Source organism: Erpetoichthys calabaricus, chromosome 1 (genome assembly GCF_900747795.2).
Source record: "Erpetoichthys calabaricus chromosome 1, fErpCal1.3, whole genome shotgun sequence".
Lineage (NCBI taxonomy): Eukaryota > Metazoa > Chordata > Cladistia > Polypteriformes > Polypteridae > Erpetoichthys > Erpetoichthys calabaricus.
The window spans coordinates 168,549,702-168,565,184 of NC_041394.2; the positions used below are offsets into that span (position 1 = coordinate 168,549,702).

General features: G+C 37.4%; 1 protein-coding gene across 1 annotated transcript; it reads right to left on the reverse strand.

Moving 5' to 3' along the window:
* Window positions 1-691: 691 nt before the first annotated feature.
* Window positions 692-3,105, reverse strand: chrm2a (cholinergic receptor, muscarinic 2a). The gene has a single exon (XM_028794263.2). The coding sequence runs from the start codon at window positions 3,051-3,053 to the stop codon at window positions 1,572-1,574; it is 1,482 nt and encodes a 493-aa protein (XP_028650096.1). The 5' UTR covers window positions 3,054-3,105; the 3' UTR covers window positions 692-1,571.
* Between the last annotated feature and the right edge of the window lie 12,378 nt (window positions 3,106-15,483).

The window sequence follows — 15,483 nt, forward strand, 5'->3', positions numbered from 1 at the left end:
GTTCACAATCTCCAGGTACAAATAAGTTACACCTGGATACATCCTCAATAGTTGCCTTCTTTTTAGGTTTACCACCCTAACAGCAAAAGCAGGTGTTCATGTGGCCAGATTAATGATGAAGATTGAAAATTGTGCAGCACCTCAAAACTCCTGCCCCAAAAAATATCATATGGCAACACATTTACACTTTCATATTACTAGTTACTTTATTTTCCACCGTTAAGATTAGTTCAGTTTACTAGGTAGGCATACATACCAAGTATAATGTTTACTTGGTGCAGGAGGAAACTGTGTATGCATAAGGATGTAAAGTGTTTCACATAATATGATTTGTATTTCTTTGTTCACTTCACGATAAATAATCTTTCACAATAAATAATAACTTATATATGCTTACATACTAGGAAGGATAGATAGATAGATAGATAGATAGATAGATAGATAGATAGATAGATAGATAGATAGATAGATAGATAGATAGATAGATAGATTTTCTATTAGCCCTATTGTCCCTTTTTGATTGATACTTAAATTTGAGAAAAATAAGCAAGACTATTGTAATAAAGATCCATTAAAAATATGCACTTGCTATTGATTCTGTCTGGGTGCACTAATTAAGCTTAATTTTACAGACAATACTCATAAAATTTACCTAATTGTATCCACTTACTTGGTTTGTTTCATAACTTGGTTTGTTTCAAGGACTGGAACTCAGGAATTTGGAGTTATATGTTTCTGTATTATTAATAATTTTTTGATACTTTAATTCAATATACTATAAGTGTACTAAAAACATTTAAAGTATGTTTAATTATTTACTTGCCTTAAAAGGAAAGACAACATTGAAGGGAATTTTGTTTTTGCTGTATCAATTCTGACTGCTTGCTTATTTACTGCATGTATTTAAGTATATTACAAGGTTCTTGTTTTATGTATTATTAATTGGTATACACCAGATGGTTATATATTTGTATGTACAGTACACCTATGTATTCATTGATATCCATCAAATGTAATAATTCCTGTATGTGTCTAATTTTTATGTAGTGTAAATATTTAAATTTGAGCATTCTGTGAATATTACATTTTAGAGTGAGTATGTGTGTGTGTGTGTGCGCAAGAATTTTGTATTTTATATATTCTGATAAAAATTTTTCCCAATGTTTAAATGATCTTTTTCTCAACTATGTGAGGAAAAAGTCAAACAAACTTTTTTTCTACTCAATCATTACATAATGAGTTTCATCTTACTAGATATTCTTATGTATTAATACTTGATAAGAGTCAGTGTGAAGTCCCAAGATGATTAGCAGGTTTTAAAACAATGTTGACTGTTTAGCTGTAATCTTAAAGATAAATTTGTGTCATCCTTATTTTCATTAATTAATATAAATTATCTGTAAAACACATGGTTCCAGTTTTCATTTTGCTTGTGAATGCTTTAAATTGCCCTAAATAGCAGAGAATATATTTTCCTTATTATAACAATTTCTGTTCTTTGTATCAGTATAAAGTGCTAGACAGTTACTTTTATTAAAAAAAAAAAAAAATCATCAAAATATGCTAGATTCCTATCTGGCAGCTCCGATGTTCTTATACTGGCAGAGTAGGAGATGTTTAAAGGTCTTTTTAAATGTTGCATTACACAGGGCATAGCAGGCTGGATTAATGGTGCTATTGATGTAACACAACCAGTAGCCAATGGTCCAAACGGTGTTGGGTACACAACTAGAACAGAAGGTGTTGATAAGCACCATCACATTGTAGGGTGTCCAGGTGACAATAAATGCTAACAGAATAGCAAGTATGGTCCTTGTTACTTTTTTCTCCCTGGATGGGGGATTCTTTTTTTTCTTCGGGGGTTGCTTAGTTATTTTCACAATCTTACGAGCTACTAAATTTTGTTTCTCTGCTCCAGGGACAATCTCTATTGTGGTATTAGTTGGACAACAGTCTCCTTTTGGAGATTTGGTAACAATTTTAATACAAGTGAGCTTTGAGCCCTCTGCTTTTGCTCTGTGTCGTGTAGGTTGCTGACTTGGAACGCAGGATGTTTCTTTGAGATCAACTACCATCTCTTCATCTTTTGTATTAGTAGCAACAACACTGAGAGAGGTAGAGTCATTTGAGCTCTCCTTTTCCTCATTCTGAGAACAGTTTTGCATACTTTTATTACCACATTCTCCTTCAGCCGAAGATGGGGCTTTGCCATTCTGTAACTTGTTCTGATGTTGACTTAAGAGGTGCTGGTTCTGATTCAGATTTGAACCTTGTTCTTCTTCTTCAGCACTCACATTATTGTTGTCTGGTTTTACAATCTGGCCTCTCACTAGGCTGGGGGAAATGGGGTCCTGATTGGAAGAAGGTTTCCTGTGATCCTTTTTGATACGACTCTTACTTGCCCTAGAGATCTGCCAATAAAGGACCATCATAATGATAACTGGCAAATAAAATGCTGCTATTGCAGTCCCAAAGGTAACAGCTGCATTGGAAAAAAATTGGATGTAGCACTCCTTTTCAGGCACGGTCCGGCCTCCCACTATGAACTGCCAAAACAGGATTGCTGGTGCCCACAGGATAAATGATAAGACCCAAGCAGCTGCAATCATCATGCCAGCCATTTTGGTGGTCCGCTTAACTGGATAGCTAAGTGGTTTGGTGACACAGAAGTACCGGTCAAAGCTGATAATTAGCAGATTCATTACAGAAGCGTTGCTGACGACATAATCCAAGGCTAGCCACAGGTCACAAACAACAGGTCCCAAAGGCCAGTATCCAATGACAGTGTAAACTGTATACAAGTTCATGGAGCAAACACCGATAATTAGGTCTGCACATGCCAAACTGAAAAGAAAGTAATTATTTACTGTCTGTAGGTTCCTATTGACCTTAATGGAAACCATGACAAGAATGTTACCAATTACTGTGACCAGACTCAGTGATCCAGCAACAAGAACAATAAATACAACCTCCACTGTCTTGTAGGGACTGTCCTGAAGGTTAAGACTTGTCACATTTCCACCAGAGGAATTAGAATAGGTGGAGTTATCCATCTGTAGTTTGTTTAACTGTGGATTGATTTTCTGCAAGCTGATATCTGGAACTGTCTATGCCTATAGGAACAAAAGAAAATGTTATTGAACTTAATATATAACAATTAACAAGACATAGACTTAAAATGTATTAGTTTTGCTAAGATAAGCATTTTTTGGCAAACATTTTTTTCATTAAAAAGCTTTTAGATTAACTCATTTGGTACAAGTACTAAATCAGAAAGCCCATGGGTGTACAACACATCATAGAGTTGGTACATCTGTTTTAACCTTTAATACCTGTGTTAAATGGCTGTCAGTAAGTAACATTTCATATCCAGTGTACATTATTTTGAAAAGGTCTTTCCTTAATCTTAAGTAGATTTTCAAATCCTGTGTTAAATACAGTAGAGATAGCTCAGCTTTTTGCAGGAATAATCACTGACATTCAAATAAAAAATGTTAGGTAAATAATTATGTTTAAAGTTTTTTGTTTATGGTTTTCAAAATTGGACTACTGAAATCCACCCAGATGGAGATGGAAAAATCTGTATCAAAAGTTTTTGGTAGGAACTGGAGAAGGCTATCTGACAGGAAAAAGGAAGGCTATAGAACATAGAACCACAGTGAATGTGGCAGGTCCTGCAACATACTGTATTATCTTTAAAGAAAATGGTGAAGCAATTTTGGCCTCATTGCTAAATGAGATACAAGCCAAATTAAGAGCTGAAAGTCTCAGAGAAACGGTGGGTTTTGAGCTGCAATATGTGTTGCGTTCAACATGTTAGAAGTTAAAACCTACAAACCATAAGGTTCAGTTAGTACTTCTATGATGGTCGTGGCCAAACTGCTCTGCACTATTCTTTATAGTGTGGTAACTAGACCTAAATACAGAATTATAGATTCAGGCTCACTAATGCATTATAAACATTTTTGTTCAATAGTTGCACAAGTTACATCATACTTACAACCTTTGGAAGCAAGTCCCATGATACACATGCAGAGCAGGTTAGAGATAATGCAAGTATGAAAATTTGAAAGTCTCAAAAAATGAGAGTAAAGATCGTATTAGCAAAAACAAATGAAAATATTACGCGGTGAAAAAACATAACAGCGGAAAGAGATTGCATAGTGTTTCAGGATGTCTGGGGGACAAGAGAGACAAGGCAGTGAGACAAAAGGACGGGTGCTGTACAGGCTTTTAAATGTTCAAAATGCAGATCACGCAGCACGGCTTCAGCAGCAATCCAGCAGCTGATCGAGCAAAGAGGAGGTAAAAATAAACTGTTATTAGTTTCCCATTATATCACCGTTTAAGATGGGTTTCGGAGCAGCAACTGTGTCTCCTTGGAGTGCGTTCAGCCCACCTCTTCACAACAGCACGTAGCGCTTGCAGGGGGGGAGAAAGGTTAGGTGAGTGAAGCACAGATCGTGCGGCATGGCATCAGTAGCAAGCCAGCAGCTGATCAAGCAAAGAGGAGGTAAAAAAAAATGCATTTATTTCCAATTGTATCACTGTTTAAGAGGGGTTTTGGAGGAATAGCCATGTCTCCTTGGGGTGTGTTCAGCCCCACTCTTCACAATGGCGCATAGCACTGGCAGGGGGGGAAAGGGGTTGGCGAGCGAAGCGTGCAAGGGACAAAATCCCCTAGTTGCTACATATTAATATCTTACTTAACTTGTTTCTGCATATTGCCAAGATGGTAAGAACAACACGTGAAGGTCTAAATTATTTTTTGTAGGTTGCTTTTTGGAGAACGGCACCTGTCTTGTATTTATAATTGTTACACTGCAAGATGTTTTTTCAAATAAACATCTTTTCTATGTTCATCACTTCAAGGAACTGTCTGCTGTACTATTACTGTTCTACTGTATCTAGCCTCCTGTCCAGTGGGGGGAAAAAAGCAGATATAAACTAAGATAATCAATCAGCAATTGTTTGCTGCATATGAGAAAGCAATATCAACCATCAACCCAAGGTCATATATAACCTTTCTTTTAGTCACATAGCTTTCCTTTGCTTTTCAGTAAAAAAGTGCTATGGAATTTTGTAAAACTGTAACGCTCATGCAACCTTTTTTTCACTGAAGTTTGGGTATGTGAATTCTATTTATGTTTTACATTATATTAGACTAAAAAGAAAATAAATAGGAGAAAGAAAATTAACCAGAAATGTGTACAAATTGGGCAGCATGGTGGCGCAGTGGGTAGCGCTGCTGCCTCATAGTTGGGGGACCTGGGGACTTCGGTTCGCTTCCCGGGTCCTCCCTCCGTGGAGTTAGCATGTTCTCCTCATCTCTGCGTGGGTTTTCTCCGGGCGCTCCGGTTTCCTCCCAAAGTCCAAAGACATGAAGGTTAGTTGGATTGGCGATTCTAAATTGGCCCTAGTGTGTGCTTGGTGTGTGGGTGTGTTTGTGTGTGTCCTGTGGTGGGTTGGCACCCTGCCCGGGATTGGTTCCTGCCTTGTGCGCTGGGATTGGCTCCAGCAGACCCCCGTGACCCTGTGTTCGGATTCAGCGGGTTGGGAAATGGATGGATGGATGGATGGATAATGGATGGATGTGTACAAATTTAGAAGCATGTGAACTGTTTTTTCATGGAAACTAACTTCCATGATCTAAAATTACACTTGTCATTGTATCTTTTAATAAACTTAGAATCGGCTTGTTTTTTATTTATTACTAATAACAAGTAGTGGAAATCCATATCAAAATCTAAAGAAAAGCCTTTTTACACACCCACATTTTAATAATACTTATGCATGATATAAGCTTAGGGCAGGTGGTCTGTTCTGCAAACCAAATTTAAAGAGCTTAGGTGCCAAGCTGAGGAGCAGAACTGACAAGGTAGTCTTCTATGAAATTTGGCCTCTGTAAGGTCAAGGAGATTAGAAGGCCTAACCAGTGGCACAAATATTTCTGTTGCATAGAAAAACATAGGTTTATGAGACATTGTGCCTCTTTCTGGAGCAGATGAGACCTTCTCCACCATGACAGGTTAGTCAGTGATTGTTTAAACTAGGGAAGGGGGGCAGGGAGTTTAGGAAAGGCCAGGTTTAGAACTTCACATGAAGGGTCATACAATAGTAGAATCACAAATATGCATAGTAACTTAATTTCAAATCCAAAATGAAAATGCCAAAGTAAACAAGCAATATGTGAAAATTGCTTGCTTTAATGCTAGAAGTATCATTTTAAGATTAAAAAAAAAAGGTAAATGTGTTGCACTTGTATGCAGCAGAGGATACTGTAATTACAATTTTATAGCAATAATAGAAACATGGCTAAATAACTGAGATGAGGATAAACAAATAATAGATAAACATTTTAAGGAAGAACAGACAAAAAAGAAAAGGAAGAACATTACTATTTATGTAAAATAAAATTAAATGTATATGTTCTTCATCTGGATGATGAGCCACATTATAGTGAGGATGTCTAGTTTTGACTAGAAAACTTTAGGAACAGTGGTGTTATTTTAGGAGAGTGTTATAAAGCCCCTAATGCTGACAACAGCTTCAGCGTTAATAATTTTAATAATATTAAAAAAGCAACTTTAATTACCCACATATTAACTGGGCTATCCTTGCAGAAAGAACTGTTTATATGTAATCAGTAGCAGTATATTTAGTACAGTATATTTAAACTGCAATGAGAGGGGAAGACTGTCTAAATTTAGTACTTTGTTATAAACAGAATAGAATTCAGGGTGTAGAGGTAATTGAACCAATAAGGAACTCGTGACCACAATGTCATTTATTTTACTTGAAGTTTAGCAGGGTAAAATGTTTGAAGATAAAAGCTTATCATCCCAGTTATCCTAAGTTTAGAAATAGTCAGGTAGTAGTGGAACAGATTTCAAAATATTTTATACTGAATGCAGGGCAAGTTCACCTTGAAATTTGGAATTTGTAAGAGATTTAAACTGTACAGTGGATGAAAGCTTGCATTAAAAAGGATATTAGGAAAGCTAAAAGGCAGATAAAGAGAAATATGGCAGCAAAGTTGATGACCCAAAGACATTTCTTTAGTATTGTAACACTAGAATTACCAGAGCGTACGAAAAAACTCATAGATCCGTCCCATATTAAATCACTTTGCACCTCTCAATCAGCATCTTTTGTCCTGTAAATGTGTCGATAAGGAGCAAGCAGCCTGCTATCACATCCCCCACCGCCACGCACACTTTCTCAGCTCAAGTCTGTTTGCCTGCATGTCAGTTGCTTGGAGTTGTATAGAGTGAGAAGTCAAGCAAAATGACACCTTTTATATCGTTATTTGGAACACATGCATTTCATGTGTGTTGCGTGTCTACAACAATCTATATAAACACATCGTTAAAACGGAAATTTTTTTCATGTTTTAGTAATAATTGACAAAATGTAGACATGAAGTGTATAATGTGTTGAGCCTGAATTCCAAATATCAAATAACACTTTCACAAAAGGTACAAATATAACAGAAGCTGCTGTCGCTGTACTTTGTATATAACAGCCAGATCAAATGTTATTTACTTATTTACCTTTATTTATTTACTTACCTCCTACAGCGTAAAGTCACAAGTAGACTGCAGAGCTTCCCGTGTACATATACAAAGTACAGCGATGGCAAAGGTGCGACGTGCATTCTTGCTCCAATGTAGAACCGTCGTCATGATCTGAGTTCACCTCTGTTATAGCGCGTCTTTATGTGAAAACAGCAGTGTCAGATGGGGGGGGTGGGAAGGTGGGATCGTGAACGCAACTGAGAAAATAAAACTGAATAAAAAAGCAAAAAAACAAAAGCTAACTTTACAAGTATCATACATTTACACCGGCTGTTACAGACTGAAATCAAATATATGTTTTTATTCTAAAATAATAAGAATAAGAGCAGCCCACTTCTCAAAACGGACTTGTGCGGGTTCGAACCCGTGAAGTTTTGATTACCAATCAGTAGTCTGATTCCATTGCGCCACCGAAGTGATCGTACAAACGCGTATCAATTTCGCACCCTAACGCGGGTTCTTTTTCTGCAGTTATATTCTTGAATAGAAGCGCACTTGTTCTGTTATATTTGTACCTTTTGTGAAAGTGTTTATTTGATATTTGGAATTCAGGCTTAACACATTATACACTTCATGTCTACATTTTGTCAATTATTACTAAAACATGAAAAACTTTTCTGTTTTAACGATGTGTTTACTGTACATAGATTGTTGTAGACACGGAATACACATGAAATGCATGTGTTCCAAATAACAATATAGTATTTATAAAAGGTGTTTTTTTGCTTGACTTCTCACTCTATACAACTCCAAGCAACTGACACGCAGGTAAACAGCCTTGAGCTGAGAAAACTGCGCGGCGGTGGGGGATGTGATAGCAGGCTGCTTGCTGCTTATCGACACATTTACAGAACAAAAGATGCTGATGGAAAGGTGCGAAGTGATTTAAGGTGGGATGGACCTACGAGTTTTTTCGTAGGCTCTGGTAATTCTAGTGTTAATAGTAAAAGAAAGATTAAGGAGACAATGAATTAAAATATACAGTGAAACAGCAAATGCTCTAAATGTGCATTTTTCTCAAGTTTTCACTTGGAATAAGTGTATTTCATCCCAGTAGTAACAGGGACTACTAAAGTGCTAGTTAGTGGGAAGATTTGTGCCAGATGAAATTTAATATAAGTAAATGTATGGTAATGCATGCAGGAAGTAAAAATATTAGTTTTGAATACACAACAGGAGGTTTGAAACTTGAATGTAACCCTTAAGAGAAAGATTTAAGAGTCGTAGTAGACTTGCCAAAATCTATATCAAAACAATGTATAGATGCTGTTCTGTCTTGGTAGAGTAATATATTGCTCTACTTTCCCCTATTGTATTATTAATATGTAGCCTTTGTCAGAATACCTCAGATATCACAGATTTACCACTGTTTATAAGGTATTATAGTATATAACTTATCCCCACCTTCCCTCCTACATCTATAGCCAAAGGCAATTAGGTGTAGTAAAAGACAAGCAGAAGTTAAGTTACAACTTAAACAATGTATTATTGATAATATTCATAAATAATAACAATATGCAAAGTACATTTGAATATTGGCAACCATACAACCTGATTAAATGATGACGTGTAGTTTCAGGCAGCACACAGACTTGTTAGTTACTTAAAAATGTCTCTAGTTAAAGCATCATTCAGCTTTCTTCAGTACAGGCTGCATTGCCTGCCTTAATATGGCTGCCGAGTTGTGCTTTCCATTGTGTTGTCTTCTTCAGTTCATGGTGTGATGGTCTTCATCAGTTTGGTGAGAGAGAGAATGAGGTTGAACAAGCAGATTTATAGATTCTCTGTCCAACCCCTACAGCCAACAGAACATCATGGTACTTAAAAGCTTCTGATAGAAGCCAATTCCAAACAGCCATGCTTCAGACCAATGGGGCAAAGAAAATCTTAACAGCTGCAATCCCGCAAAACCAAATGTTAAGGTAACCTGGCTTCCTTGCGGGGTTTGAAAGACTTTAGCAGGGAAACACTCGCCAAGGCACATCCCCCCATCTCTGTCGTAAAATTCAAAGAGACCCATTCCTAAGTGGGGGAGGGGGGGGTAAACACTCACTCACTAATGTAACACCAAATTACATTGCTTTGCCTAAATTACAAATAAAGACATACAAAATATTTATCAACTTATATGCGAAATCTTACACCACAACACTCCACCCCGATAAATGTTTTGTACAATGTCTTTATAAACAGTCTTAATTGTTTAAAGAGTCTGTTGCATAACTTGTGCTTTGATTTGCAGTATTTGCTCTCCCAGTGTTAAAAGTTGTCCTTGACCATTTGTCCATTACATATCTTCTTTATTTCAAAGACAATCTGAAGAACTTGGATGCACTTCTGATGACTTGTATCGGCTCCGGCTTGCTTCAACTGTTTGTTTAGCTTTCTGCAGTCTTCATATGTCATCAGATCTGGTGGTTCAAAATGAAACAAGTCCACACCTTCCACTAAACTAACCCACTGAAATTTAAGGCTGTTATGAATTCCTAAAACTGAACTTTGTTCTTTACTGGTTTTGTGCCTAACTGCTAATTAGACCCCTGTCCAAATCTATTCATTTAAGCATATGCAGCTGTACAATTAACATCAAAATTTGAAAGGTAACATACCACAGGTGCCAGTACAACCACTTCTGCCCAAGTGAGAGCACATGTACCACTGCATAAACTGTTCATAAACAAACATTTGTGGGCCCTCTTTGCACATTTGGGGTTGACTTAGTTGCCTCTTGTGCTTTTCTACCCATGGTGTAACCTTTGACTGCCATCAGCCTTTACCAGTTTAGGCTGGCATCACCACCATGAGACATCACAGCTATGCAACTCTCATCATTCCCCCTATAGGCCGCCCCTAGAGTTGTTTGCTCACTATATGAATACTCATTGTGCTAAACACCTCGGTTCAGAATTGGCCCACTGGTCCTCTGCTTGTACCACAGCTGACAACCTCAGCAGGGCTTCCGTATTTTCCTAATTAGACTATACCTAAACATCGGAGCCCATATGACTTGCAAATGTACCAGCTGCATCTGCTTTCCTGAAAAGTTCACCAATTTTCTTAGTATACATTTTCCTTAATAATAGTATTAATTATATTAATTATCCTGCTTAATTAATTAATACCCAGAATGTGTACTGAGAAAAGCGCTATATAAATGTAATAAATTATTATTATTATACTTTATGAACCCAAAATGAATCCCCTTATTTTTGACATTCCTAACTGGTTTGTTCAGTTTCCACCCCTTGGAATATAAATTTGCTGCAGTAATGAACAAACCTTTTTTTTTTTAAACTATAGCTATTGTGACTAGCCTTCTTATTGCATGGCTTGTGGACTTGTTACTCACTTAAACCCCAGTAAGTGTCTCTTTCTTGCTGTCTCTTGTTCTTCACATCTTTGTCTTTAGTTTTTGCTTGTTCTCTTTTCCTCTTTCTTTTTCATTCCGCTATGTAGGCAGATCTGCAAAATGGAAGGTGACAAAGCAGTTTCTGTCCATCTCATCTTCTTGGTTGTTAACCTGGTGCCAACACTCAAACTTTGCTTCCAGGCATTCATTGGAACAGCTTGGTCACTAGTGCAACTCCACTCCAATGTGCTAGTTGTAACCCAATCTCCTGCATGGATTTTACTCTGCTAATTGCCTTCACTATTTATTACCTGCACCAACCCAAAGTCCATAAACCCTTACAACAGAAGTAGCACTATTGCAAAAGATTAGGAAATTGAAACAGAAATAACTGTTTTCCCTTTCCTGTCTTCCTGCGCTACCCTTCTATTTTTTTTTCATTGCCTGGGTGTCCTTTTTTTATTTTATTGTATGGTAACTGCTACCTGAATATGTGGGCTAAAACCTCTCCAGAATCCAAGTGCCAGATCCAGCATCTAAAAACTGACCTTTGTTCTTCACTCAAGACCATCTCACTTTTCTCCATTTTATTGCATGGAGTTTCATAGGCTGTCTTTTTAAACAACTGGTCAATCAGGTTTCGAATTACTGAACCTAAATATGTGTGCTTTTTAATTGCTGACTGGCCTAGCAGAGCTGTTAGGACTTTCACACCCCTGTGCATTCCTGACTTGCTGCCTGACTTTGCAAACCTTCGTGCTGCACCATCCCCCATCCTTTGTTCTTTGGCTTGTCCTGGTTCATTCCAACCAAACCCTAAACTGGTGCACTTTCTTTCCAACTCAGCCATTCTTGCACTAGCACATTCAGACCTTTCACACACAAACACTTCAATTCCCTTAATTTCCATTGTTCCTTGTTTAAATTCCACACTTTCTTCACTCAGTATCCTTATGCCATTATCCATTTCATGCCCTCTAGTCAACAATTGCCATTCACACTCACCAGCTCCTCTGCCTTCTATCGGATTTCTTTGTCCTAAATCAAATTTCAATGCAGCACTGGTTATCTTTCCTAACAGTGGTGAAATATCTATCGGTGTAGATATTTCACCACTGTTAGGAAAGATAACCAGTGCTGCATTGAAATTTGATTTAGGACAAAGAAATGTAGCATGTTCTTTAACTACTGGGCAGACCTCAGAATCACCTGGAGATTGTGGTGCAGTGGAGAATAATGGAAGGTAACACCCTTTCTGTTTTCCCTTCCTTTCATGCCTCTCCTTTTCCTCACACTCACATTCCCATTCTTTTTCTGAGCATTCATCTGTCTCAGGTAAGTCACCCACCCATGTTTTAGGGTTCCAATCAGATTCGGTTACTATTGCCCTAACTTTCACCATGGGTGGTTTTCTCTCCTTGTTTTCCCTGCTTTCTGTGCTTTCCACTTCAGCAGTGGGTGTTATACATGCTAACACTTCACAATTATCACACCAACTGTTACGTCTTTCAAAACTTTCACACAACATTCCACAACTTTCACTTTCAGTCATTTTGCTATTTTCTTTCTCATACTGATCTTCCTTATTACCAATAATACAAGATAGTAAACCTTTTATAACAGCAGTTGTCTTCTTTAAACCAGATTTCTGTTTTCCTGATTTTAATCCTTCCAGCCCCCTTCCATTTTGTGGCATGCTCAGCTCAGCTCAGCTTCTGCTTTCTCTACCTGCACTACAGGTTTCCATTTCCTAGCTTTGGCCTGCTTGCTTCTGCCACTCCACTGGAAGATGGCTGGCTTTAATATAAATTTAGGCATTTCTGAGTCTACAATTTTACTCTAATACAATTTGCCACCTTCGTTATGGATTGGCCTACTTTTGCCCCTGTAAGCAAACATACACGTACATACACAAAGATCCTAAACGAATATGTGCCGTATGAATGATGCATGCATGTCCCATCACTCCCTAGCACTTTAATTAGGGACTCACTACCACCAGCACTAACAAACATGCGGGTGTCCTTGTGACACGCATGAAGTCTCTACACTTTGTTGGTTATATTCCATTCAGCAATCAAACAATGTTTACTTCCACTGCATTTGTACACTGGATGCCTTAAAATTCAGATACATAAACACACACATATACATCAACAGTATTTGCAAACAGGGTGCAAAACATGATTACCCCAAAATCCTGCCCGACTACGCCAATTGTTTTGTCTTGGTAGAGTAATATATTGCTCTACTTTCCCCTATTATATTATTAATATGTAGCCTTTGTCAGAATGCCTAAGATATCACAGATTTACCACTGTTTATAAGGTATTATAGTATATAACTTATCCCCACCTTCCCTCCTACATCTATAACCTCAGGCAATTAGGTGTAGTAAAAGACAAGCAGAAGTTAAGTTACAAGTTAAACAATGTATTATTTATAATATTCATAAATAATAACAAAATGCAAAGTACGTTTGAATACTGGCAACCATACAACCTGATTAAATGGTGATGTGTAGTTTCAGGCGGCACACAGACTTGTTAGTTACTTAAAAATGTCTCTAGTTAAAGCATCATTCAGCTTTCTTCAAAACAGGCTGCATTGCCTGCCTCAGTATGGCTGCTGAGTTGTGCTCTCCATTGTGTTGTCTTCTTCAGTTCATGGTGTGATGGTCTTCGTCAGTTTGGTAAGAAAGATATGCTTCTTCATCATATGTTGGTTAATAAGAAAGAGAGAATGTGGTTGAACAAGCAGATTTATAGATTCTCTGTCCAACCCCTACAGCCAATAGGACATCATGGTACTTAAAAGCTTCTGATAGAAGCCAATTCCAAACAGCCATGCTTTAGACCAATGGGGCAAAGAAAATCTTAACACCTGCCATCCCCCAAAACCATATGTTAAGGTAACCTGGCTTCCTTGCGGGGGTTGAAAGACTTTAGCAGGGAAACACTCGCCAAACTGGTTTAAGGCACACACCCCCACCCCCCCATCTCTGTCGTAAAATTCAAAGAGACCCATTCCTAAGGGGGGGGGGGGAGGGCGCGGGTAAACACTCACTAATGTAACATTAAATTACATTTCTTTGCCTAAATTACAAATAAAGACAAACAAAATATTTATCAAGTTATAATCAAAATCTTACATCACAACAGATGCCTAACAAAATGTTGGGTTTTAAAGCAAGTTGTGTAGAGTACAAATCAAAGCAGGTTATGTTTAAACCTTATAATGCATTGATGAGGCCTCACCTAGAGCACTGCGTGCACTTTCAGTTTCTGGGTTGTGGAGAAGAGTTGCTAGGCTGATCCTGTTACTGAGAGGTATGAGCTACTGTATGAGGAGGGATTCAAAAGTTGAAACCTTTCATTTTAAAGCAAAATGGAGATTTTAAGAGGTGACATGATTGTTGAAGTTTTTAAAATTAACAAAGTAATTAGATTTGTGGATCTATGCTGTTTCATTAAATGAATTTAACAAAAACACAGGGACACAGTTGGAAACTGTACTACAAATGGAAGATTTTTTTTTACTCACACAGAAAAACAGTCACATGGAATAAATTGTCTAGTAGTGGGGAAGAGCGTAGGACAAAACTCTGCTTGATGCTATTATGGAGAAATGAATTGGATTGGATTGGTGAGCTTTGCTGTGCTAAATGGCTTGCTCTCATCAAAATATTTGTAAATGTTCTAATGTAATTTAGGTTTCCAAAATAAGGTAAAGACAAATCTGAGTCAACCACATACTTTAAAAGTGATAAATATATGGAAGATTTCATAGACTTATGACACCGAACACAGATCATTTATATTTAGCACAAATTATAGAATATTGACTGGACAAATTAACACTCATTTACAAAATGAAAAGAACACTGCTTCAAGCAATGATGGGGCAAAGTTTTTATGATTTTTTTTAACACATTATTCAACTTCCAGTGACATACGCTTGATTGTAAGCACAGATAGAGCAGTGGTTCAGAAACTTCAACAATTGTTATTAGCCTTTACATTTAGTCTGCAAATTTATATTTAAAAAAAGTTAAACCTAACATAAACGTAATGCTCCTAAATGAAATTGATGGCTCTTTATTCAAGACCAGCATCTGAGGCACTGGCTATCAGTGTGGGTTTTGCTCCAGGTATTCAGGTATTTCTTCTGCATCCCAAAGACGTGTGTTGGGCTAGTGGGAGATTTTGAATTACAGGGGTATAAAGTATATGAGTGGGGCTTGACAGGTGCCCTATCCCTGTGTGATTACTGTTTGGAACCAAATGCTAATGGAACCGTCTACATACACCTGGCACTATGAACTGGTTTCAGTGGTTCCGATTATGTTATAGGTACTGTCAGTTTAGCTATACTATTTTTCAGGACAATAACGAACTACTTAAGCACATTTTTGTTAGATTAGAAGACCCAGTCAGTGCTTTGGCTTTGGAATCCCTTCAGATTTTTTATATTTTGTTTTCCCTAGCCACCAAACTGTTACATCATTAGACACTTAAAAATCTATTACTTGTTTACCTGTATGTGTGTACTAATTTA

What these genes read in the sequence shown, in the direction of transcription:
- chrm2a (XM_028794263.2), bottom strand. Translation starts at nt 3,053, where the DNA reads ATGGATAACTCCACCTATTCTAATTCCTCTGGTGGAAATGTGACAAGT.